General features: G+C 38.7%; 2 protein-coding genes across 3 annotated transcripts in view; one reads left to right on the forward strand and one right to left on the reverse strand.

Moving 5' to 3' along the window:
• Positions 1–16,441, forward strand: part of pals1b (protein associated with LIN7 1, MAGUK p55 family member b) — a 101,091-nt gene extending 84,650 nt beyond the window's left edge. For both annotated transcript variants that reach the window (XM_089118926.1, XM_089118927.1), the window contains exon 14: positions 16,045–16,441. In XM_089118926.1, coding sequence (XP_088975052.1) covers positions 16,045–16,221 — 177 coding nt within the window. In that variant the 3' untranslated portion in view covers positions 16,222–16,441. The remainder of the gene's footprint in view (positions 1–16,044) is intronic.
• Positions 16,442–17,033: 592 nt separating this feature from the next.
• On the reverse strand, positions 17,034–26,545 carry atp6v1d (ATPase H+ transporting V1 subunit D). Its single transcript, XM_089118928.1, has 9 exons — positions 26,331–26,545; positions 25,472–25,589; positions 25,286–25,365; positions 25,127–25,194; positions 23,492–23,536; positions 23,307–23,410; positions 23,148–23,214; positions 22,089–22,167; positions 17,034–17,602 (listed from the first exon to the last, which is right to left on the reverse strand). The coding sequence occupies exons 1-9, from the start codon at positions 26,369–26,371 to the stop codon at positions 17,458–17,460; spliced, it is 747 nt and encodes a 248-aa protein (XP_088975054.1). The 5' UTR covers positions 26,372–26,545; the 3' UTR covers positions 17,034–17,457.
• Between the last annotated feature and the right edge of the window lie 219 nt (positions 26,546–26,764).

Consider the following 26,764-nt stretch of genomic DNA (forward strand, 5'->3'; position numbering starts at 1 on the left):
GGATTATGATAGAGGGCTGTGAAACTTTGACCTGAGTGCAAAAATGGAGGCTCTAGACCCTTCCAGAGCTGAGATATCAAAATTCAAAATTTCGACCCGAAAAAAAAACGACAGTGTTACCCCTTTCGTTTTTTTTCATTTTTGGGCGAAAAATTAAGTTTCTCCAATCTTCTCAAAACTCTGGATTATGATAGAGGGCTGTGAAACTTTGACCTGAGTGCAAAAATGGAGGCTCTAGACCCTTCCAGAGCTGAGATATCAAAATTCAAAATTTCGACCCGAAAAAAAAACGACAGTGTTACCCCTTTTGTTTTTTTTCATTTTCGAGCGAAAAATTAAGTTTCTCCAATCTTCTCAATACTCTGGATTATGATAGAGGGCCACGAGACTTTGACCTGAGTGCAAAAATGGAGGCTCTAGACCCTTCCAGAGCTGAGATATCAAAATTCAAAATTTCGAACCGAAAAAAAAACGACAGTGTTACCCCTTACGTTTTTTTTCGTTTTCAGGCAAAAAATCAAGTTTCTCCAATCTTCTCAAAACTCTGGATTATGATAGAGGGCCGCGAGACTTTGACCTGAGCGCAAAAATGGAGGCTCTAGACCCTTCCAGAGCTGAGATATCAAAATTCAAAATTTCGACCCGAAAAAAAAAACGACAGTGTTACCCCTTTCGTTTTTTTTCATTTTTGGGTGAAAAATTAAGTTTCTCCAATCTTCTCAAAACTCTGGATTATGATAGAGGGCTGTGAAACTTTGACCTGAGTGCAAAAATGGAGGCTCTAGACCCTTCCAGAGCTGAGATATCAAAATTCAAATTTTCGACCCGAAAAAAAAACGACAGTGTTACCCCTTTCGTTTTTTTTCATTTTCGGGCGAAAAATTAAGTTTCTCCAATCTTCTCAAAACTCTGGATTATGATAGAGGGCCACGAGACTTTGACCTGAGTGCAAAAATGGAGGCTCTAGACCCTTCCAGAGCTCAGATATCAAAATTCAAAATTTCGACCCGAAAAAAAAAACGACAGTGTTACCCCTTTTGTTTTGTTTTTTCATTTTTGGGCGAAAAATTAAGTTTCTCCAATCTTCTCAAAACTCTGGATTATGATAGAGGGCCACAAAACTTTGACCTGAGTGCAAAAATGGAGGCTCTAGACCCTTCCAGAGCTGAGATATCAAAATTCAAAATTTCGACCCGAAAAAAAAAACGACAGTGTTACCCCTTACGTTTTTTTTCGTTTTCAGGCAAAAAATCAAGTTTCTCCAATCTTCTCAAAACTCTGGATTATGATAGAGGGCCGCGAGACTTTGACCTGAGTGCAAAAATGGAGGCTCTAGACCCTTCCAGAGCTGAGATATAAACATTCAAAATTTCGACCCGAAAAAAAACGACAGTGTTACCCCTTTCGTTTTTTTTTTCATTTTCGGGCGAAAAATTAAGTTTCTCCAATCTTCTCAAAACTCTGGATTATGATAGAGGGCTGTGAGACTTTGACCTGAGTGCAAAAATGGAGGCTCTAGACCCTTCCAGAGCTGAGATATCAAAATTCAAAATTTCGACCCGAAAAAAAACCGACAGTGTTACCCCTTTCGTTTTTTTTTCATTTTTGGGCGAAAAATTAAGTTTCTCCAATCTTCTCAAAACTCTGGATTATGATAGAGGGCTGTGAAACTTTGACCTGAGTGCAAAAATGGAGGCTCTAGACCCTTCCAGAGCTGAGATATCAAAATTCAAAATTTCGACCCGAAAAAAAACGACAGTGTTACCCCTTACGTTTTTTTTCGTTTTCAGGCAAAAAATCAAGTTTCTCCAATCTTCTCAATACTCTGGATTATGATAGAGGGCCACGAGACTTTGACCTGAGTGCAAAAATGGAGGCTCTAGACCCTTCCAGAGCTGAGATATCGAAACTCAAAATTTCGAACCGAAAAAAAAAACGACAGTGTTACCCCTTACGTTTTTTTTCGTTTTCAGGCAAAAAATCAAGTTTCTCCAATCTTCTCAAAACTCTGGATTATGATAGAGGGCCGCGAGACTTTGACCTGAGCGCAAAAATGGAGGCTCTAGACGCTTCCAGAGCTGAGATATAAACATTCAAAATTTCGACCCGAAAAAAAAACGACAGTGTTACCCCTTTCGTTTTTTTTCATTTTCGGGCGAAAAATTAAGTTTCTCCAATCTTCTCAATACTCTGGATTATGATAGAGGGCTGTGAAACTTTGACCTGAGTGCAAAAATGGAGGCTCTAGACCCTTCCAGAGCTGAGATATCAAAATTCAAAATTTCGACCCGAAAAAAAAACGACAGTGTTACCCCTTTCGTTTTTTTTCATTTTTGGGCGAAAAATTAAGTTTCTCCAATCTTCTCAAAACTCTGGATTATGATAGAGGGCTGTGAAACTTTGACCTGAGTGCAAAAATGGAGGCTCTAGACCCTTCCAGAGCTGAGATATCAAAATTCAAAATTTCGACCCGAAAAAAAAACGACAGTGTTACCCCTTTTGTTTTTTTTCATTTTCGAGCGAAAAATTAAGTTTCTCCAATCTTCTCAATACTCTGGATTATGATAGAGGGCCACGAGACTTTGACCTGAGTGCAAAAATGGAGGCTCTAGACCCTTCCAGAGCTGAGATATCAAAATTCAAAATTTCGAACCGAAAAAAAAACGACAGTGTTACCCCTTACGTTTTTTTTCGTTTTCAGGCAAAAAAATCAAGTTTCTCCAATCTTCTCAAAACTCTGGATTATGATAGAGGGCCGCGAGACTTTGACCTGAGCGCAAAAATGGAGGCTCTAGACCCTTCCAGAGCTGAGATATCAAAATTCAAAATTTCGACCCGAAAAAAAAAACGACAGTGTTACCCCTTTCGTTTTTTTTCATTTTCGGGCGAAAAATTAAGTTTCTCCAATCTTCTCAATACTCTGGATTATGATAGAGGGCTGTGAAACTTTGACCTGAGCGCAAAAATGGAGGCTCTAGACCCTTCCAGAGCTGAGATATCAAAATTCAAAATTTCGACCCGAAAAAAAAAACGACAGTGTTACCCCTTTCGTTTTTTTTCATTTTTGGGTGAAAAATTAAGTTTCTCCAATCTTCTCAAAACTCTGGATTATGATAGAGGGCTGTGAAACTTTGACCTGAGTGCAAAAATGGAGGCTCTAGACCCTTCCAGAGCTGAGATATCAAAATTCAAATTTTCGACCCGAAAAAAAAACGACAGTGTTACCCCTTTCGTTTTTTTTCATTTTCGGGCGAAAAATTAAGTTTCTCCAATCTTCTCAAAACTCTGGATTATGATAGAGGGCCACGAGACTTTGACCTGAGCGCAAAAATGGAGGCTCTAGACCCTTCCAGAGCTGAGATATCAAAATTCAAAATTTCGACCCGAAAAAAAAAACGACAGTGTTACCCCTTTCGTTTTTTTAATTTTTGGGTGAAAAATTAAGTTTCTCCAATTTTCTCAAAACTCTGGATTATGATAGAGGGCTGTGAAACTTTGACCTGAGTGAAAAAATGGAGGCTCTAGACCCTTCCAGAGCTGAGATATCAAAATTCAAAATTTCGACCCGAAAAAAAAACGACAGTGTTACCCCTTTTGTTTTTTTTCATTTTCGGGCGAAAAATTAAGTTTCTCCAATCTTCTCAAAACTCTGGATTATGATAGAGGGCTGTGAAACTTTGACCTGAGTGCAAAAATGGAGGCTCTAGACCCTTCCAGAGCTGAGATATAAAAATTCAAAATTTCGACCCGAAAAAAAAAACGACAGTGTTACCCCTTTTGTTTTTTTTCATTTTCGGGCGAAAATTTAAGTTTCTCCAATCTTCTCAATACTCTGGATTATGATAGAGGGCCACAAGACTTTGACCTGAGTGCAAAAATGGAGGCTCTAGACCCTTCCAGAGCTGAGATATAAAAATTCAAAATTTCGACCCGAAAAAAAAACGACAGTGTTACCCCTTTTGTTTTTTTTCATTTTCGGGCGAAAAATTAAGTTTCTCCAATCTTCTCAATACTCTGGATTATGATAGAGGGCCACGAGACTTTGACCTGAGTGCAAAAATGGAGGCTCTAGACCCTTCCAGAGCTGAGATATCAAAATTCAAAATTTCGAACGGAAAAAAAAACGACAGTGTTACCCCTTTTGTTTTTTTTCATTTTCGGGCGAAAAATTAAGTTTCTCCAATCTTCTCAAAACTCTGGATTATGATAGAGGGCTGTGAAACTTTGACCTGAGTGCAAAAATGGAGGCTCTAGGCCCTTCCAGAGCTGAGATATAAAAATTCAAAATTTCGACACGAAAAAAAAACGACAGTGTTACCCCTTTTGTTTTTTTTCATTTTCGGGCGAAAATTTAAGTTTCTCCAATCTTCTCAATACTCTGGATTATGATAGAGGGCCACAAGACTTTGACCTGAGTGCAAAAATGGAGGCTCTAGACCCTTCCAGAGCTGAGATATCAAAATTCAAAATTTCGACCCGAAAAAAAAAACGACAGTGTTACCCCTTTTGTTTTTTTTCATTTTTGGGCGAAAAATTAAGTTTCTCCAATCTTCTCAAAACTCTGGATTATGATAGAGGGCTGTGAGACTTTGACCTGAGTGCAAAAATGGAGGCTCTAGACCCTTCCAGAGCTGAGATATCAAAATTCAAAATTTCGACCCGAAAAAAAAACGACAGTGTTACCCCTTTTGTTTTGTTTTCATTTTCGGGCGAAAAATTAAGTTTCTCCAATCTTCTCAATACTCTGGATTATGATAGAGGGCCACGAGACTTTGACCTGAGTGCAAAAATGGAGGCTCTAGACCCTTCCAGAGCTGAGATATCAAAATTCAAAATTTCGAACCGAAAAAAAAACGACAGTGTTACCCCTTACGTTTTTTTTCGTTTTCAGGCAAAAAATCAAGTTTCTCCAATCTTCTCAAAACTCTGGATTATGATAGAGGGCCGCGAGACTTTGACCTGAGCGCAAAAATGGAGGCTCTAGACCCTTCCAGAGCTGAGATATCAAAATTCAAAATTTCGACCCGAAAAAAAAACGACAGTGTTACCCCTTTCGTTTTTTTTTCATTTTCGGGCGAAAAATTAAGTTTCTCCAATGTTCTCAATACTCTGGATTATGATAGAGGGCTGTGAAACTTTGACCTGAGCGCAAAAATGGAGGCTCTAGACCCTTCCAGAGCTGAGATATCAAAATTCAAATTTTCGACCCGAAAAAAAAACGACAGTGTTACCCCTTTTGTTTTTTTTCATTTTCGGGCGAAAAATTAAGTTTCTCCAATCTTCTCAATACTCTGGATTATGATAGAGGGCTGTGAAACTTTGACCTGAGCGCAAAAATGGAGGCTCTAGACCCTTCCAGAGCTGAGATATCAAAATTCAAATTTTCGACCCGAAAAAAAAACGACAGTGTTACCCCTTTTGTTTTTTTTCATTTTCGGGCGAAAAATTAAGTTTCTCCAATCTTCTCAATACTCTGGATTATGATAGAGGGCTGTGAAACTTTGACCTGAGTGCAAAAATGGAGGCTCTAGACCCTTCCAGAGCTGAGATATAAAAATTCTAAATTTCGACCCGAAAAAAAAACGACAGTGTTACCCCTTTTGTTTTTTTTCATTTTCGGGCGAAAAATTAAGTTTCTCCAATCTTCTCAATACTCTGGATTATGATAGAGGGCCACGAGACTTTGACCTGAGTGCAAAAATGGAGGCTCTAGACCCTTCCAGAGCTGAGATATCAAAATTCAAAATTTCGAACCGAAAAAAAACCGACAGTGTTACCCCTTACGTTTTTTTTCGTTTTCAGGCAAAAAATCAAGTTTCTCCAATCTTCTCAAAACTCTGGATTATGATAGAGGGCCGCGAGACTTTGACCTGAGCGCAAAAATGGAGGCTCTAGACCCTTCCAGAGCTGAGATATCAAAATTCAAAATTTCGACCCGAAAAAAAAAACGACAGTGTTACCCCTTTCGTTTTTTTTCATTTTCGGGCGAAAAATTAAGTTTCTCCAATCTTCTCAATACTCTGGGTTATGATAGAGGGCTGTGAAACTTTGACCTGAGTGCAAAAATGGAGGCTCTAGACCCTTCCAGAGCTGAGATATCAAAATTAAAAATTTCGACCCGAAAAAAAACCGACAGTGTTACCCCTTTCGTTTTTTTTTCATTTTTGGGCGAAAAATTAAGTTTCTCCAATCTTCTCAAAACTCTGGATTATGATAGAGGGCTGTGAAACTTTGACCTGAGTGCAAAAATGGAGGCTCTAGACCCTTCCAGAGCTGAGATATCAAAATTCAAAATTTCGACCCGAAAAAAAACGACAGTGTTACCCCTTACGTTTTTTTTCGTTTTCAGGCAAAAAATCAAGTTTCTCCAATCTTCTCAATACTCTGGATTATGATAGAGGGCCACGAGACTTTGACCTGAGTGCAAAAATGGAGGCTCTAGACCCTTCCAGAGCTGAGATATCAAAATTCAAAATTTCGAACCGAAAAAAAAACGACAGTGTTACCCCTTACGTTTTTTTTCGTTTTCAGGCAAAAAATCAAGTTTCTCCAATCTTCTCAAAACTCTGGATTATGATAGAGGGCCGCGAGACTTTGACCTGAGCGCAAAAATGGAGGCTCTAGACGCTTCCAGAGCTGAGATATAAACATTCAAAATTTCGACCCGAAAAAAAAACGACAGTGTTACCCCTTTCGTTTTTTTTCATTTTCGGGCGAAAAATTAAGTTTCTCCAATCTTCTCAATACTCTGGATTATGATAGAGGGCTGTGAAACTTTGACCTGAGTGCAAAAATGGAGGCTCTAGACCCTTCCAGAGCTGAGATATCAAAATTCAAAATTTCGACCCGAAAAAAAAACGACAGTGTTACCCCTTTCGTTTTTTTTCATTTTTGGGCGAAAAATTAAGTTTCTCCAATCTTCTCAAAACTCTGGATTATGATAGAGGGCTGTGAAACTTTGACCTGAGTGCAAAAATGGAGGCTCTAGACCCTTCCAGAGCTGAGATATCAAAATTCAAAATTTCGACCCGAAAAAAAACCGACAGTGTTACCCCTTTTGTTTTTTTTCATTTTCGAGCGAAAAATTAAGTTTCTCCAATCTTCTCAATACTCTGGATTATGATAGAGGGCCACGAGACTTTGACCTGAGTGCAAAAATGGAGGCTCTAGACCCTTCCAGAGCTGAGATATCAAAATTCAAAATTTCGAACCGAAAAAAAAACGACAGTGTTACCCCTTACGTTTTTTTTCGTTTTCAGGCAAAAAATCAAGTTTCTCCAATCTTCTCAAAACTCTGGATTATGATAGAGGGCCGCGAGACTTTGACCTGAGCGCAAAAATGGAGGCTCTAGACCCTTCCAGAGCTGAGATATCAAAATTCAAAATTTCGACCCGAAAAAAAAAACGACAGTGTTACCCCTTTCGTTTTTTTTCATTTTCGGGCGAAAAATTAAGTTTCTCCAATCTTCTCAATACTCTGGATTATGATAGAGGGCTGTGAAACTTTGACCTGAGCGCAAAAATGGAGGCTCTAGACCCTTCCAGAGCTGAGATATCAAAATTCAAAATTTCGACCCGAAAAAAAAAACGACAGTGTTACCCCTTTCGTTTTTTTTCATTTTTGGGTGAAAAATTAAGTTTCTCCAATCTTCTCAAAACTCTGGATTATGATAGAGGGCTGTGAAACTTTGACCTGAGTGCAAAAATGGAGGCTCTAGACCCTTCCAGAGCTGAGATATCAAAATTCAAATTTTCGACCCGAAAAAAAAACGACAGTGTTACCCCTTTCGTTTTTTTTCATTTTCGGGCGAAAAATTAAGTTTCTCCAATCTTCTCAAAACTCTGGATTATGATAGAGGGCCACGAGACTTTGACCTGAGCGCAAAAATGGAGGCTCTAGACCCTTCCAGAGCTGAGATATCAAAATTCAAAATTTCGACCCGAAAAAAAAAACTGCAGTGTTACCCCTTTCGTTTTTTTAATTTTTGGGTGAAAAATTAAGTTTCTCCAATTTTCTCAAAACTCTGGATTATGATAGAGGGCTGTGAAACTTTGACCTGAGTGAAAAAATGGAGGCTCTAGACCCTTCCAGAGCTGAGATATCAAAATTCAAAATTTCGACCCGAAAAAAAAACGACAGTGTTACCCCTTTTGTTTTTTTTCATTTTCGGGCGAAAAATTAAGTTTCTCCAATCTTCTCAAAACTCTGGATTATGATAGAGGGCTGTGAAACTTTGACCTGAGTGCAAAAATGGAGGCTCTAGACCCTTCCAGAGCTGAGATATAAAAATTCAAAATTTCGACCCGAAAAAAAAAACGACAGTGTTACCCCTTTTGTTTTTTTTCATTTTCGGGCGAAAATTTAAGTTTCTCCAATCTTCTCAATACTCTGGATTATGATAGAGGGCCACAAGACTTTGACCTGAGTGCAAAAATGGAGGCTCTAGACCCTTCCAGAGCTGAGATATAAAAATTCAAAATTTCGACCCGAAAAAAAAACGACAGTGTTACCCCTTTTGTTTTTTTTTCATTTTCGGGCGAAAAATTAAGTTTCTCCAATCTTCTCAATACTCTGGATTATGATAGAGGGCCACGAGACTTTGACCTGAGTGCAAAAATGGAGGCTCTAGACCCTTCCAGAGCTGAGATATCAAAATTCAAAATTTCGAACGGAAAAAAAAAAACGACAGTGTTACCCCTTTTGTTTTTTTTCATTTTCGGGCGAAAAATTAAGTTTCTCCAATCTTCTCAAAACTCTGGATTATGATAGAGGGCTGTGAAACTTTGACCTGAGTGCAAAAATGGAGGCTCTAGGCCCTTCCAGAGCTGAGATATAAAAATTCAAAATTTCGACACGAAAAAAAAACGACAGTGTTACCCCTTTTGTTTTTTTTCATTTTCGGGCGAAAATTTAAGTTTCTCCAATCTTCTCAATACTCTGGATTATGATAGAGGGCCACAAGACTTTGACCTGAGTGCAAAAATGGAGGCTCTAGACCCTTCCAGAGCTGAGATATCAAAATTCAAAATTTCGACCCGAAAAAAAAACGACAGTGTTACCCCTTTTGTTTTTTTTCATTTTTGGGCGAAAAATTAAGTTTCTCCAATCTTCTCAAAACTCTGGATTATGATAGAGGGCTGTGAGACTTTGACCTGAGTGCAAAAATGGAGGCTCTAGACCCTTCCAGAGCTGAGATATCAAAATTCAAAATTTCGACCCGAAAAAAAAACGACAGTGTTACCCCTTTTGTTTTGTTTTCATTTTCGGGCGAAAAATTAAGTTTCTCCAATCTTCTCAATACTCTGGATTATGATAGAGGGCCACGAGACTTTGACCTGAGTGCAAAAATGGAGGCTCTAGACCCTTCCAGAGCTGAGATATCAAAATTCAAAATTTCGAACGGAAAAAAAAACGACAGTGTTACCCCTTTTGTTTTTTTTCATTTTTGGGCGAAAAATTAAGTTTCTCCAATCTTCTCAAAACTCTGGATTATGATAGAGGGCTGTGAGACTTTGACCTGAGTGCAAAAATGGAGGCTCTAGACCCTTCCAGAGCTGAGATATCAAAATTCAAAATTTCGACCCGAAAAAAAAACGACAGTGTTACCCCTTTTGTTTTGTTTTCATTTTCGGGCGAAAAATTAAGTTTCTCCAATCTTCTCAATACTCTGGATTATGATAGAGGGCCACGAGACTTTGACCTGAGTGCAAAAATGGAGGCTCTAGACCCTTCCAGAGCTGAGATATCAAAATTCAAAATTTCGACCCGAAAAAAAAACGACAGTGTTACCCCTTTCGTTTTTTTTTCATTTTCGGGCGAAAAATTAAGTTTCTCCAATCTTCTCAATACTCTGGATTATGATAGAGGGCTGTGAAACTTTGACCTGAGCGCAAAAATGGAGGCTCTAGACCCTTCCAGAGCTGAGATATCAAAATTCAAATTTTCGACCCGAAAAAAAAACGACAGTGTTACCCCTTTTGTTTTTTTTCATTTTCGGGCGAAAAATTAAGTTTCTCCAATCTTCTCAATACTCTGGATTATGATAGAGGGCTGTGAAACTTTGACCTGAGTGCAAAAATGGAGGCTCTAGACCCTTCCAGAGCTGAGATATAAAAATTCTAAATTTCGACCCGAAAAAAAAACGACAGTGTTACCCCTTTTGTTTTTTTTCATTTTCGGGCGAAAAATTAAGTTTCTCCAATCTTCTCAATACTCTGGATTATGATAGAGGGCCACGAGACTTTGACCTGAGTGCAAAAATGGAGGCTCTAGACCCTTCCAGAGCTGAGATATCAAAATTCAAAATTTCGAACCGAAAAAAAACCGACAGTGTTACCCCTTACGTTTTTTTTCGTTTTCAGGCAAAAAATCAAGTTTCTCCAATCTTCTCAAACTCTGGATTATGATAGAGGGCCGCGAGACTTTGACCTGAGCGCAAAAATGGAGGCTCTAGACCCTTCCAGAGCTGAGATATCAAAATTCAAAATTTCGACCCGAAAAAAAAAACGACAGTGTTACCCCTTTCGTTTTTTTTCATTTTCGGGCGAAAAATTAAGTTTCTCCAATCTTCTCAATACTCTGGATTATGATAGAGGGCTGTGAAACTTTGACCTGAGCGCAAAAATGGAGGCTCTAGACCCTTCCAGAGCTGAGATATCAAAATTCAAAATTTCGAGCCGAAAAAAAAAACGACAGTGTTACCCCTTTCGTTTTTTTTAATTTTTGGGTGAAAAATTAAGTTTCTCCAATCTTCTCAAAACTCTGGATTATGATAGAGGGCTGTGAAACTTTGACCTGAGTGCAAAAATGGAGGCTCTAGACCCTTCCAGAGCTGAGATATCAAAATTCAAATTTTCGACCCGAAAAAAAAACGACAGTGTTACCCCTTTTGTTTTTTTTCATTTTCGGGCGAAAAATTAAGTTTCTCCAATCTTCTCAATACTCTGGATTATGATAGAGGGCTGTGAAACTTTGACCTGAGTGCAAAAATGGAGGCTCTAGACCCTTCCAGAGCTGAGATATCAAAATTCAAAATTTCGACCCGAAAAAAAAACGACAGTGTTACCCCTTTCGTTTTTTTTCATTTTTGGGCGAAAAATTAAGTTTCTCCAATCTTCTCAAAACTCTGGATTATGATAGAGGGCTGTGAAACTTTGACCTGAGTGCAAAAATGGAGGCTCTAGACCCTTCCAGAGCTGAGATATCAAAATTCAAAATTTCGACCCGAATAAAAAACGACAGTGTTACCCCTTTTGTTTTTTTTCATTTTCGGGCGAAAAATTAAGTTTCTCCAATCTTCTCAATACTCTGGATTATGATAGAGGGCCACGAGACTTTGACCTGAGTGCAAAAATGGAGGCTCTAGACCCTTCCAGAGCTGAGATATCAAAATTCAAAATTTCGAACCGAAAAAAAAACGACAGTGTTACCCCTTACGTTTTTTTTCGTTTTCAGGCAAAAAATCAAGTTTCTCCAATCTTCTCAAAACTCTGGATTATGATAGAGGGCCGCGAGACTTTGACCTGAGCGCAAAAATGGAGGCTCTAGACCCTTCCAGAGCTGAGATATCAAAATTCAAAATTTCGACCCGAAAAAAAAAACGACAGTGTTACCCCTTTCGTTTTTTTTCATTTTCGGGCGAAAAATTAAGTTTCTCCAATCTTCTCAAAACTCTGGATTATGATAGAGGGCTGTGAAACTTTGACCTGAGTGCAAAAATGGAGGCTCTAGACCCTTCCAGAGCTGAGATATCAAAATTCAAATTTTCGACCCGAAAAAAAAACGACAGTGTTACCCCTTTTGTTTTTTTTCATTTTCGGGCGAAAAATTAAGTTTCTCCAATCTTCTCAATACTCTGGATTATGATAGAGGGCTGTGAAACTTTGACCTGAGTGCAAAAATGGAGGCTCTAGACCCTTCCAGAGCTGAGATATCAAAATTCAAAATTTCGACCCGAAAAAAAAACGACAGTGTTACCCCTTTCGTTTTTTTTCATTTTTGGGCGAAAAATTAAGTTTCTCCAATCTTCTCAAAACTCTGGATTATGATAGAGGGCTGTGAAACTTTGACCTGAGTGCAAAAATGGAGGCTCTAGACCCTTCCAGAGCTGAGATATCAAAATTCAAAATTTCGACCCGAATAAAAAACGACAGTGTTACCCCTTTTGTTTTTTTTCATTTTCGGGCGAAAAATTAAGTTTCTCCAATCTTCTCAATACTCTGGATTATGATAGAGGGCCACGAGACTTTGACCTGAGTGCAAAAATGGAGGCTCTAGACCCTTCCAGAGCTGAGATATCAAAATTCAAAATTTCGAACCGAAAAAAAAAACGACAGTGTTACCCCTTACGTTTTTTTTCGTTTTCAGGCAAAAAATCAAGTTTCTCCAATCTTCTCAAAACTCTGGATTATGATAGAGGGCCGCGAGACTTTGACCTGAGCGCAAAAATGGAGGCTCTAGACCCTTCCAGAGCTGAGATATCAAAATTCAAAATTTCGACCCGAAAAAAAAACGACAGTGTTACCCCTTTCGTTTTTTTTCATTTTCGGGCGAAAAATTAAGTTTCTCCAATCTTCTCAATACTCTGGATTATGATAGAGGGCTGTGAAACTTTGACCTGAGCGCAAAAATGGAGGCTCTAGACCCTTCCAGAGCTGAGATATCAAAATTCAAAATTTCGAACCGAAAAAAAAAACGACAGTGTTACCCCTTACGTTTTTTTTCGTTTTCAGGCAAAAAATCAAGTTTCTCCAATCTTCTCAAAACTCTGGATTATGATAGAGGGCCGCGAGACTTTGACCTGAGCGCAAAAATGGAGGCTCTAGACCCTTCCAGAGCTGAGATATCAAAATTCAAAATTTCGACCCGAAAAAAAAACGACAGTGTTACCCCTTTCGTTTTTTTTTCATTTTCGGGCGAAAAATTAAGTTTCTCCAATCTTTTCAATACTCTGGATTATGATAGAGGGCTGTGAAACTTTGACCTGAGCGCAAAAATGGAGGCTCTAGACCCTTCCAGAGCTGAGATATCAAATTTCAAATTTTCGACCCGAAAAAAAAACGACAGTGTTACCCCTTTTGTTTTTTTTCATTTTCGGGCGAAAAATTAAGTTTCTCCAATCTTCTCAATACTCTGGATTATGATAGAGGGCTGTGAAACTTTGACCTGAGTGCAAAAATGGAGGCTCTAGACCCTTCCAGAGCTGAGATATAAAAATTCAAAATTTCGACCCGAAAAAAAAACGACAGTGTTACCCCTTTTGTTTTTTTTCATTTTCGGGCGAAAATTTAAGTTTCTCCAATCTTCTCAATACTCTGGATTATGATAGAGGGCCACAAGACTTTGACCTGAGTGCAAAAATGGAGGCTCTAGACCCTTCCAGAGCTGAGATATCAAAATTCAAAATTTCGACCCGAAAAAAAAAACGACAGTGTTACCCCTTTCGTTTTTTTTTCATTTTTGGGCGAAAAATTAAGTTTCTCCAATCTTCTCAAAACTCTGGATTATGATAGAGGGCTGTGAGACTTTGACCTGAGTGCAAAAATGGAGGCTCTAGACCCTTCCAGAGCTGAGATATCAAAATTCAAAATTTCGACCCGAAAAAAAAACGACAGTGTTACCCCTTTCGTTTTTTTTCGTTTTCAGGCGAAAAATTAAGTTTCTCCAATCTTCTCAAAACTCTGGATTATGATAGAGGGCTGTGAAACTTTGACCTGAGTGCAAAAATGGAGGCTCTAGACCCTTCCAGAGCTGAGATATAAAAATTCAAAATTTCGACCCGAAAAAAAAAAACGACAGTGTTACCCCTTTTGTTTTTTTTCATTTTCGGGCGAAAAATTACGTTTCTCCAATCTTCTCAAAACTCTGGATTATGATAGAGGGCCGCAAGACTTTGACCTGAGCGCAAAAATGGAGGCTCTAGACCCTTCCAGAGCTGAGATATCAAAATTCAAAATTTCGACCCGAAAAAAAACGATAGTGTTACCCCTTTCGTTTTTTTTCATTTTCGGGCGAAAAATTAAGTTTCTCCAATCTTCTCAATACTCTGGATTATGATAGAGGGCTGTGAAACTTTGACCTGAGCGCAAAAATGGAGGCTCTAGACCCTTCCAGAGCTGAGATATCAAAATTCAAAATTTCGACCCGAAAAAAAAAAAACGACAGTGTTACCCCTTTCGTTTTTTTTAATTTTTGGGTGAAAAATTAAGTTTCTCCAATCTTCTCAAAACTCTGGATTATGATAGAGGGCTGTGAAACTTTGACCTGAGTGCAAAAATGGAGGCTCTAGACCCTTCCAGAGCTGAGATATCAAAATTCAAATTTTCGACCCGAAAAAAAAACGACAGTGTTACCCCTTTTGTTTTTTTTCATTTTCGGGCGAAAAATTAAGTTTCTCCAATCTTCTCAATACTCTGGATTATGATAGAGGGCTGTGAAACTTTGACCTGAGTGCAAAAATGGAGGCTCTAGACCCTTCCAGAGCTGAGATATCAAAATTCAAAATTTCGACCCGAAAAAAAAACGACAGTGTTACCCCTTTCGTTTTTTTTCATTTTTGGGCGAAAAATTAAGTTTCTCCAATCTTCTCAAAACTCTGGATTATGATAGAGGGCCACGAGACTTTGACCTGAGTGCAAAAATGGAGGCTCTAGACCCTTCCAGAGCTGAGATATCAAAATTCAAAATTTCGACCCGAAAAAAAAAAAACGACAGTGTTACCCCTTTCGTTTTTTTTTTCATTTTCGGGCGAAAAATTACGTTTCTCCAATCTTCTCAAAACTCTGGATTATGATAGAGGGTTGTGAGACTTTGACCTGAGCGCAAAAATGGAGGCTCTAGACCCTTCCAGAGCTGAGATATCAAAATTCAAATTTTCGACCCGAAAAAAAAACGACAGTGTTACCCCTTTCGTTTTTTTTCATTTTCGGGCGAAAAATTAAGTTTCTCCAATCTTCTCAAAACTCTGGATTATGATAGAGGGCCACGAGACTTTGACCTGAGCGCAAAAATGGAGGCTCTAGACCCTTCCAGAGCTGAGATATCAAAATTCAAATTTTCGACCCGAAAAAAAAACGACAGTGTTACCCCTTTCGTTTTTTTTCATTTTCGGGCGAAAAATTAAGTTTCTCCAATCTTCTCAAAACTCTGGATTATGATAGAGGGCTGTGAAACTTTGACCTGAGTGCAAAAATGGAGGCTCTAGACCCTTCCAGAGCTGAGATATAAAAATTCAAAATTTCGACCCGAAAAAAAAAACGACAGTGTTACCCCTTTTGTTTTTTTTCATTTTCGGGCGAAAAATTAAGTTTCTCCAATCTTCTCAAAACTCTGGATTATGATAGAGGGCTGTGAAACTTTGACCTGAGTGCAAAAATGGAGGCTCTAGACCCTTCCAGAGCTGAGATATCGAAACTCAAAATTTCGACCCGAAAAAAAAACGACAGTGTTACCCCTTTCGTTTTTTTTTCATTTTCGGGCGAAAATATAAGTTTCTCCAATCTTCTCAAAACTCTGGATTATGATAGAGGGCCACGAGACTTTGACCTGAGTGCAAAAATGGAGGCTCTAGACCCTTCCAGAGCTGAGATATCAAAATTCAAAATTTCGACCCGAAAAAAAAAACGACAGTGTTACCCCTTTCGTTTTTTTTTCATTTTCGGGCGAAATATTAAGTTTCTCCAATCTTCTAAAAACTCTGGATTATGATAGAGGGCCACGAGACTTTGACCTGAGTGCAAAAATGGAGGCTCTAGACCCTTCCAGAGCTGAGATATCGAAACTCAAAAATTACTTAAACCTGACTTAAACCTGAGTGCAACCGTTTTATTTGTTTTAACTTATGATAACAAAGATTAATACTGTAACAAATGTATTTATCATTGTTAGCTCATTTTTTAACCTCATTAGTGTGTCCAAACCTTTGACTGCTAGAGTGTTTGTGTGTGTGTGTGTGTAATGGAAATGGAAACTCTCTTTCATAGATTTTGACAAACCAATACTTATGAAGTGTTTAATTGTATTCCCTGTGATGTGTGGTCCCGCAGCCCGAGGAAGCGAGAGAGACGGTGGAGAGAGCCCGAGAGATGGAGCACACGTACGGTCACATGTTTGATGCCGTCATCATGAACACTGAGCTGGAGAAAACCGTCTCTGAGCTTCTGCGAATCATTGATAAACTGGACCTGGAGCCGCAGTGGGTCCCGTCCGCCTGGGTCAGCTGAAACACTGGAAATATGATGCATTTGCAGAGTTCAAGGCTAGACATGTTCAAATGAGGATGGTTGTTTGGAGCAAATGTGTGTATTCAAAATGGCCTACTATAATTTTAGCAGAGTGCATATTATGTACCATATGCAATCTGTTTGTCTGATGCAGCATCTGCTTGTTCAATATTTTTTCGAACATTATCCAAAATTGGAATTAAAAGTCTAATTAATCTAATTTGTGAGATTAGATTACTATATCATTCTCTTAATAAACCATTCTCAGGTCATCATGGGTCACAGCATATACTATGAATAGATAGATCTTCATTTCGAACATGACCGAGATGCTGCAACAGGGACTATTCCATACGTTTTCTTGATTTCTGCAATGTTGTTTAATAACATATTTTGTGTGTGTAGTATTCGACCCGTAAAATTTCCATAACTTTAATAAAAGGCATAGAAATTCTAGACATTATTTTTTAAACGTAGATGCATTTGAAAGTACTTTTTGAATTTTCACCTGAAAAACACTTTTTTTTGGTCAACGCCTCCAGTCTCCAGATCTCAGTCCAGTAAAGCAGCTTTGAGATGTGAACGTCCCACAAATCTGCAGAAACTGTGATGTAATCATGACAATATGGAGCAAAATCTCTGAGGAATGTTTCCAGCCTCTTGTTGAATCTCTGACATGAAGATTTAAGGCGGTTCTGAAGACAAAAGAGGTTCTATCGTAATAAAAGTGGCCTAATAATGTGAAATATTACAAAGGCATGAAGGGCTATGAACCTCAACAGTGAACGTCATGCAAAATAATCAACAGCAAATGACCATTTACAATATTTATTGAAATTGAATTCACAGGAGCTTTAAATACACACTTGCACGGATGAGACTGGGCAGGGATTTTGTCAACATCACTAGTATTCACACTAGCTAGTAGCTCATAAAGTAGATCGCACTGGTTTCACACACACATGCAATAAGACTGGAACCAGAACGAGTGTGCACAACTCCATGGAATGATCACTTGAATTCAATCATACACTTTAAACTGTATTTTACAGGTTTCTGTTCGAACATAAACGCCATTACGCTAGATAAACATTTTCTGCTCGTTGTTGATATTCTATTGACCCTAAACAAACAAAAAGTGACACAGCACCAACATATACACAAAACAAGAACTTCCTCTTATCACAAGACATGTAAAGCTCAGCCTTACAGGCACAGATAAATAATAAATCTGACTCATTCGAACAGCATGTCCTCGTCGGCCTCGACGGACAGCATGTTGGAGGGCTCTGAGATCGGCCCCAGCGCCGCCAAACGCTGCGCAATCTCCTTCTCCGTCCTCTCGCGGAGCTGCTTCTTCTTCTCCTGGATCTTCTTCAGCCTGAGGTTAAAGGGTTCTGATTATTCTCAACATCTTCTTTATGACTCAATATTTGATTTGAGCTACAGGGTGCAATTCAATATATATATATTTATATATTTATTTATACAGCACTTTTTACAATACAGATTGTTTCAAATCAGCTTCACAGAGATAATAGGGAAATAATACAACAAAGTTTTTTTTTCTAGAAGAAAATAGCATCACAGTCCAACTTAACCCTCTCAGACCTGAGATATTGAGATCCCACTAAGCATTTATGCCATTATAAAAATAGTGGGATTTGTGGGATCGAAAAAAAAACGACAGTGGTACCCCTTTCGTTTTTTTTTTTGGGCGAAAAATTTATTTTCTCCAATCTTCTCAAAAACCCTGGATTCTGATAGAGGGCAATGAGACTTAGACCTGAGTGCAAAATGGAGGCTCTAGACCCTTCCAGAGCTGAGATATCGAAACTCAAAAATTCGACCCGAAAAAAAAAACGACAGCGGTACCCCTTTCGTTTTTTTTTTCAGGCGAAAAATTAAGGTTCTCCAATCTTCTCAAAACTTTGGATTCTGATAGAGGGCAATGAGACTTAAACCTGAGTGCAAAAATGGAGGCTCTAGACCCTTCCAGAGCTGAGATATCGAAACTCAAAATTTCGGCCCGAAAAAAAAACGACAGTGTTACCCCTTACGTTTTTTTCGTTTTCGGGCGAAAAATCAAGTTTCTCCAATCTTCTCAAAACTCTGGATTATGATAGAGGGCCGCGAGACTTTGACCTGAGCGCAAAAATGGAGGCTCTAGACCCTTCCAGAGCTGAGATATCGAAACTCAAAATTTCGACACGAAAAAAAACCGACAGTGTTACCCCTTATGTTTTTTTTTGTTTACGGGCGAAAAATCAAGTTTCTCCAATCTTCTCAAAACTCTGGATTATGATAGAGGGCCGCGAGACTTTGACCTGAGCGCAAAAATGGAGGCTCTAGACCCTTCCAGAGCTGAGATATCGAAACTCAAAATTTCGGCCCGAAAAAAAACCGACAGTGTTACCCCTTACGTTTTTTTTTGTTTTCGGGCGAAAAATCAAGTTTCTCCAATCTTCTCAAAACTCTGGATTATGATAGAGGGCCGTGAGACTTTGACCTGAGCGCAAAAATGGAGGCTCTAGACCCTTCCAGAGCTGAAATATCGAAACTCAAAATTTCGACCCGAAAAAAAAACGACAGTGTTACCCCTTACGTTTTTTTTCGTTTTCGGGTGAAAAATCAAGTTTCTCCAATCTTCTCAAAACTCTGGATTATGATAGAGGGCCGCGAGACTTTGACCTGAGCGCAAAAATGGAGGCTCTAGACCCTTCCAGAGCTGAGATATCGAAACTCAAAATTTCGACCCGAAAAAAAAACGACAGTGTTACCCCTTACGTTTTTTTCGTTTTCGGGCGAAAAATCAAGTTTCTCCAATGTTCTCAAAACTCTGGATTATGATAGAGGGCCGCGAGACTTTGACCTGAGCGCAAAAATGGAGGCTCTAGACCCTTCCAGAGCTGAGATATCGAAACTCAAAATTTCGACCTGAAAAAAAAACGACAGTGTTACCACTTACGTTTTTTTTTCGTTTTCGGGCGAAAAATCAAGTTTCTCCAATCTTCTCAAAACTCTGGATTATGATAGAGGGCCACGAGACTTTGACCTGAGCGCAAAAATGGAGGCTCTAGACCCTTCCAGAGCTGAGATATCGAAACTCAAAATTTCGACCCGAAAAAAAAACGACAGTGTTACCCCTTACGTTTTTTTCGTTTTCGGGCGAAAAATCAAGTTTCTCCAATGTTCTCAAAACTCTGGATTATGATAGAGGGCCGCGAGACTTTGACCTGAGCGCAAAAATGGAGGCTCTAGACCCTTCCAGAGCTGAGATATCGAAACTCAAAATTTCGACCTGAAAAAAAAACGACAGTGTTACCACTTACGTTTTTTTTTCGTTTTCGGGCGAAAAATCAAGTTTCTCCAATCTTCTCAAAACTCTGGATTATGATAGAGGGCCACGAGACTTTGACCTGAGCGCAAAAATGGAGGCTCTAGACCCTTCCAGAGCTGAGATATCGAAACTCAAAATTTCGACCCGAAAAAAAACGACAGTGTTACCCCTTACGTTTTTTTCGTTTTCGGGCGAAAAATCAAGTTTCTCCAATGTTCTCAAAACTCTGGATTATGATAGAGGGCCGCGAGACTTTGACCTGAGCGCAAAAATAGAGGCTCTAGACCCTTCCAGAGCTGAGATATCGAAACTCAAAATTTCGACCCGAAAAAAAAAAACGACAGTGTTACCCCTTACGTTTTTTTTCGTTTTCGGGCGAAAAATCAAGTTTCTCCAATCTTCTCAAAACTGTGGATTATGATAGAGGGCCGCGAGACTTTGACCTGAGCGCAAAAATGGAGGCTCTAGACCCTTCCAGAGCTGAGATATCGAAACTCAAAATTTCGACCCGAAAAAAAAACGACAGTGTTACCCCTTACGTTTTTTTTTCGCTTTCGGGCGAAAAATCAAGTTTCTCCAATCTTCTCAAAACTCTGGATTATGATAGAGGGCCGCGAGACTTTGACCTGAGCGCAAAAATGGAGGCTCTAGACCCTTCCAGAGCTGAGATATCGAAACTCAAAATTTCGACCCGAAAAAAAAACGACAGTGTTACCCCTTACGTTTTTTTCGTTTTCGGGCGAAAAATCAAGTTTCTCCAATCTTCTCAAAACTCTGGATTATGATAGAGGGCCGCGAGACTTTGACCTGAGCGCAAAAATGGAGGCTCTAGACCCTTCCAGAGCTGAGATATCGAAACTCAAAATTTCGACCCGAAAAAAAACCGACAGTGTTACCCCTTACGTTTTTTTTTGTTTACGGGCGAAAAATCAAGTTTCTCCAATCTTCTCAAAACTCTGGATTATGATAGAGGGCCGCGAGACTTTGACCTGAGCGCAAAAATGGAGGCTCTAGACCCTTCCAGAGCTGAGATAACGAAACTCAAAATTTCGGCCCGAAAAAAAAACGACAGTGTTACCCCTTACGTTTTTTTTTGTTTTCGGGCGAAAAATCAAGTTTCTCCAATCTTCTCAAAACTCTGGATTATGATAGAGGGCCGCGAGACTTTGACCTGAGCGCAAAAATGGAGGCTCTAGACCCTTCCAGAGCTGAGATATCGAAACTCAAAATTTCGACCCGAAAAAAAAACGACAGTGTTACCCCTTACGTTTTTTTTCGTTTTCGGGTGAAAAATCAAGTTTCTCCAATCTTCTCAAAACTCTGGATTATGATAGAGGGCCGCGAGACTTTGACCTGAGCGCAAAAATGGAGGCTCTAGACCCTTCCAGAGGTGAGATATCGAAACTCAAAATTTCGACCCGAAAAAAAAACGACAGTGTTACCCCTTAAGTTTTTTTTTCATTTTCGGGTGAAAAATCAAGTTTCTCCAATCTTCTCAAAACTCTGGATTATGATAGAGGGCCGCGAGACTTTGACCTGAGCGCAAAAATGGAGGCTCTAGACCCTTCCAGAGCTGAGATATCGAAACTCAAAATTTCGACCCGAAAAAAAAAACGACAGTGTTACCCCTTACGTTTTTTTTCGTTTTCGGGCGAAAAATCAAGTTCCTCCAATCTTCTCAAAACTCTGGATTATGATAGAGGGCCGCGAGACTTTGACCTGAGCGCAAAAATGGAGGCTCTAGACCCTTCCAGAGCTGAGATATCGAAACTCAAAATTTCGACCCGAAAAAAAAACGACAGTGTTACCCCTTATGTTTTTTTTCGTTTTCGGGCGAAAAATCAAGTTCCTCCAATCTTCTCAAAACTCTGGATTATGATAGAGGGCCGCGAGACTTTGATCTGAGCGCAAAAATGGAGGCTCTAGACCCTTCCAGAGCTGAGATATCGAAACTCAAAATTTCGACCCGAAAAAAAACGACAGTGTTACCCCTTACGTTTTTTTCGTTTTCGGGCGGAAAAATCAAGTTTCTCCAATCTTCTCAAAACTCTGGATTATGATAGAGGGCCGCGAGACTTTGACCTGAGCGCAAAAATGGAGGCTCTAGACCCTTCCAGAGCTGAGATATCGAAACTCAAAATTTCGACCCGAAAAAAAACGACAGTGTTACCCCTTTCGTTTTTTTTTTTTTGGGCGAAAAATTAAGGTTCTCCAATCTTCTCAAAACTCTGGATTCTGATAGAGGGCCATGAGACTTAAACCTGAGTGCAAAAATTGAGTCTCTAGACCCTTCCAGAGCTGAGATATTGAGATCCCACGTAGCATTTATGCCATTATAAAAATAGTGCGTCTGTTAAAATTTTCTCCATAGTTAAAAAGCAAGCTAACAAAACTTGCAAACTAGCATTAGGGAAGAGGCCAGAGGGATCGTTCTGCCTCCACCTAAGCTCCGCCCACAAAAAAAGGTCCCCAAGTTTACTAACTGAAAAGGGTCACATGACCTGGCAATATTGCACTGCAGTCTCACCTGTAGAATTCCTCTCGCTCCCGTTCATCCAGCTCCGTAATGATGTACGTAAGTGTGCGCTCGATCCTGGGAATAATCACTGAGAGGAAAAACACACAAGCGTCACATGATCTAGTTGTTTTATAAGTGGACTCGTTTATGAATATGAACAAATCTTTTTTCGTGTCATTTGGTTCATTCAACGAAGAAAATGAACGAATTGACTCGGAAAAAGATTTGTTCAATTTGATCAATTTGAGTTCGAACAGGAGAGTCACGAACGCGGATCACAGAACAGAGCAAGGCGAACATTTGTGCTTATAAAACTTAAACTTTTTTATTTATTTTTTTAAAATAAGCTATCGTTTCGCTTGATAAGACCCTTATTCATCTCCTGGAATCATTTAAAGCCCTTTGAACAGTTTGCAGTTTGCACTGAAACTGTCTTTTGGACCTTGAACCGTTTGGACCCCATTGAAGTCCATTATATGGAGAAAAATGCTGGAATGTTTTCATCAAAAACCTTAATTTCTTTTCGACTTAAGCAAGAAAGACATGGACATCTTGGATGACATGGGGGTGAGTAAATTATCAGCAAATGTTTTTTTTAAAAGTGAACTACTCTTTTAATTGTCAAAATAATCGACTGATTACTTGATTTGGATAACATTTGGAGGGGGAGGGGCAACACAACACAATTATGTTGAGAGCTGTCGTTCCTAACACACACTTTGCGTTGCTGTTTGCGAATGTTCGTTAGAACTATAGTTTCGGGAAACACCGACTCGTTGAACTGTGATAACGACCATAGTTGGCTAACGATGCTTTCGGGAAACAGAGCGTTACTGACAGACTGGGAAAAGAGGAGCCGCAACAATGGAGAATATGAGAAAAATAACGTGTTTTTGAACATTCAAGCATAAAACCCTGTTCTAGTAGAGCCTAAAAACAAAACCAAGACTGTAAAAGAGCATAATGAATGAATGAACGAGGCATTTATATAGCGCTTTTAAGCGTTTTCCAATCATATCAGGGAATCGCTCCTCAATCTGATAGGTCCTAAACAAGCCTAGATCTCACCGTGCTCGATGGCGTTCACACGGCGGTTTGTGATCTTGATGGCCTCGTCCAGTGTCACGAAAGATGTCTGTATGTGAATGAATCACAAAAGACACTGATTAAAAACATTGAAAAAGCAGATTTCTCTAATATGTGTGTAAATGTTTAACGGTGACTGACCTGCAGCGAGGCCAGCTCCACGAGCAGCTCCACGGCTTTAGCGTAGTTCCTCTTCAGACGAGACAGCTGTTCTCCACCTCTGGCCAGACCAGTGAGCTCATAACCTACAGAAGAAAATCAAACTCTGAGGATGATGATGATCATGGGTATTTCCTCTGAAAACATGAAGGGAACAGGATTCTTACTGTCTCCTCCCTCATGGAAATGCTCAAACACCGGAAGAGTGACTCCTGAGAACAAACACGGAAAAGAGATTGATTGATTTTAGATATATTTGCAAAATATATGAGTGGCTTCTGTGATTTACACTGGATGTCTCTCTCTTCTCTGGCCTTCAACAAGTGATAAATGTTTCAGAACAGACCATGCCAATATTAGCGAGACAGCTGATAAAACTGTGGAGGAGCTCATTACAGTTTTTCTCCGTCGCTTTGGTGCATTTCTCACATCACTATGCACTCACATGCACTTCTCAAAACAATTAGTACAAACTGCAAAACTTAGTTTATAACCTGCAAAAGCGCGGATAACTCATTCCTCAAAAGCAAGTATTCATGTCATTGAAAGTGTCAGTGTCGTCAAGATGAAAAGTACTGACACCAGTGTTTATGAACAAGATAGTCAAATGGCTTTGTCATGTTTTCATTATGAAAGTTTACTCTGTAAGTGTTTGCCAATGCAAAAAAAGTCAGATCTTGGAGACACTATACCTGAAAATGCTCAAGACAACACTATATACTATTTGCGCAGCCATTTGAAAACTACAGTAAAGTTTCACTTTACTGTATTTACGTAGTGAGGTACAGTAATTGAGTACAAGACACTGAATATGTATGTTTCACATTTTTACTGCATGCTCTTTGCAATTCTAACTTGTTCAAAACATTGTGCAAAAGAAAAAAATACACCCTTATTTTTCAACAAACATAAACTCCCATTGGGTAGATCGGTGCACAACTGGAAACAATATCACAGTACATATTGGAACTGAACATACATATACTGTAAATCATTCATGCACATCTCTTCTAATCAGTGAAAGCTGAGGTTCACCTGCGAGAAATTGTTCAATTTAGGATTAAAAAAGTTTGGTTTTTTTTAAAGATAATAAAAAAAATGTAAAATTTGCTTGACGGATTTTGACAACTAGTTTAACATTTTTGTATGTGATGACTCAAGCAATGAAATGAGGACTATTAGTTTTCTATGGAATGACTATATTCAGCATTCACAAGTATAGGTAATTTGGACTGATATGACATAAGCAAATGATAATGTTATAAAACAGCAGCAGAGAGTTGTATGTCCAAAAGCATTTGCAATTTGTTGGAAGGAATGAGAAACTGCTACTATGATGTGCACAAATGACTAAATGTTGTGGAGGTTGAACTAACTGTTGTGCAAATGTAATTAGTGATGTGAGAAATGCACCAAAGCGACGGAGAAAAACTGTAAAAAGAGATGGGAAGTACCAATGGCATGTTTTTGGAAAGAGTGTGTGAAGATTTAAAGAAGAGGCAAACAGCTGTATATCAAAAACAGCATATCATTCATGAGTGTGATCATCAGATGTTCTGCATCACGGCTTTGTTCTCTTCATTCATAAAGTCTAAACTTAGATTTATTGCAGTGAGTGGAACTTTTCCTCCGACAACAGACAGACAGACAGACAGACAGACAGACAAGATAGATAGATAGATAGATAGATAGATAGATAGATAGATAGATAGATAGATAGATAGATAGATAGATAGATAGATAGATAGATAGATAGATAGATAGATAGATAGATAGATAGATAGATAGATAGATAGACAAACCTGCAACATTGTCCCTTTTTGCTCTGACCTTCACCTGGGCCTTGTTCACGTTCTGAATGACTGTAGTACTGACAGGATTCAAACACATTCGGTGAGATTCTGCAGTTAAACTCATCCTCAGACATTAAGAAGTCTTTCTTTAATGACAGTTTCTACTACCTGAAGTCACCAGCAGCAAACTTGGCCTCAGCCAATGAGAAGGCAGCTTCCCTCATCACCTCTCCCATCAGAGTCTTAGTCTGGAGGGTTAAAACATAGTTTCAAAAACCTCAAATAACACACAAGACAACAAATAAAACAAGGACAGATATCTAAAATAAGGGCATATGTATGATGATGTTATACCTCAATTATTTTTCTAAGAATTTGACGAAATCGCATGGACAGAGCATCAGCTTTCTTCTTCAGCAAACTACGGCCAGTTTGAGCTCCTTTCAGTCGGGCTTTCATAATGGTCTGAGCCCTGATCCAATGAAAATAAAATAAATAAAAAATAATAATAATTATATATACACACACACACACACACACACACACACAGAGGCTATGGTTATTAGGCAACATTTATTTAGACAATTTTAATGCATATTTTAGCATTTTATAAATTTTATATGATTAATTAAATATACATTGATATTGTAGATTACAACTATTATATTTCTTTATTATATGTATTTTAAGCTTTTGTCCAGAATCTCTTAGTTATGGTCAGTAGACTGTCAAGCGGTGAAGGACTCACATGACTGTGAATAATATCACTTCCTCTTCTGAATCCACTCGAAATTACTATATAATTTAGTTTCAAGATATTTTTATGAAAACAACTTCTAAAATATTGTAATCCATCATAAAGAGTTATATGTTATTCTGCAGACAAAAGGTCTCTGCTTTATGATATATCGTACACTGATAATGTACAATCAATATTACAATCTATATTATGATTGCTGATTTAGAAATAACATATAAATTTAGCGTAATATACACGCTTTCTTTGACTCTTCATCCTTGACAAATTCATAAATCATAAATCCTAGATGACGCACGACTCCAGGGCATTCAATATTATCTTAGTTCGTGCTTTGACATTCTATATAAAATTATTAACTCTTAAAAATGTATTTATCAGATGCTGTCACTCGGTTATTTTCATGCACGATCAAAAATATGAAATCTGATTTGACGTCACGAGCATCATACTCACATTCTAGAGGGAAATACGTCGATCCGTTCTTTTCCCGACATCTTTCCTCTTTAATTTAAACACTATATCAAACTACTGAGACGCTTTGCCGATTAAATCGTTCAAATATAGCGTCCGTTTATTCAATATCACGATTAAATGATTATAATACCATCGCTATGACCCGAGCTACAGGGCGCAGGATTTGATGATCAGCTGACTGGAGGTCACGTGATTCCTCCCGAATGCGGCGATTGGTCGCGTCACTTCCGTGCGTGTCTGTGTATTCATGTTACAAAATAGCGGTTGACTGTAATGCATCTGTTTGTTTTGGATTTGAAAAAAAAAAAAAAATACAATATAATATATAAACCTAAAAATATGTTGTCTCTTCATATTGCTCAATATTTTATTTATAGTGAAAATATGTTATCCTTTCTAAACAACGAACATCA

This window comes from Pimephales promelas, chromosome 13 (assembly GCF_988280905.1).
Source record: "Pimephales promelas chromosome 13, fPimPro1.hap1.1, whole genome shotgun sequence".
Lineage (NCBI taxonomy): Eukaryota > Metazoa > Chordata > Actinopteri > Cypriniformes > Leuciscidae > Pimephales > Pimephales promelas.

Excerpts from the sequence above, each read along its gene's own strand:
- atp6v1d (XM_089118928.1), bottom strand. The coding sequence starts at position 26,371 with ATGTCGGGAAAAGAACGGATCGACGTATTTCCCTCTAGAAT. Across the intron at positions 25,195-25,285 it reads TTTGCTGCTGGTGACTTCAG|TACTACAGTCATTCAGAACG; the intron begins GTAGTAGAAACT and ends GAATCCTGTCAG. Across the intron at positions 23,215-23,306 it reads TGGAGCTGGCCTCGCTGCAG|ACATCTTTCGTGACACTGGA; the intron begins GTCAGTCACCGT and ends ATTCACATACAG.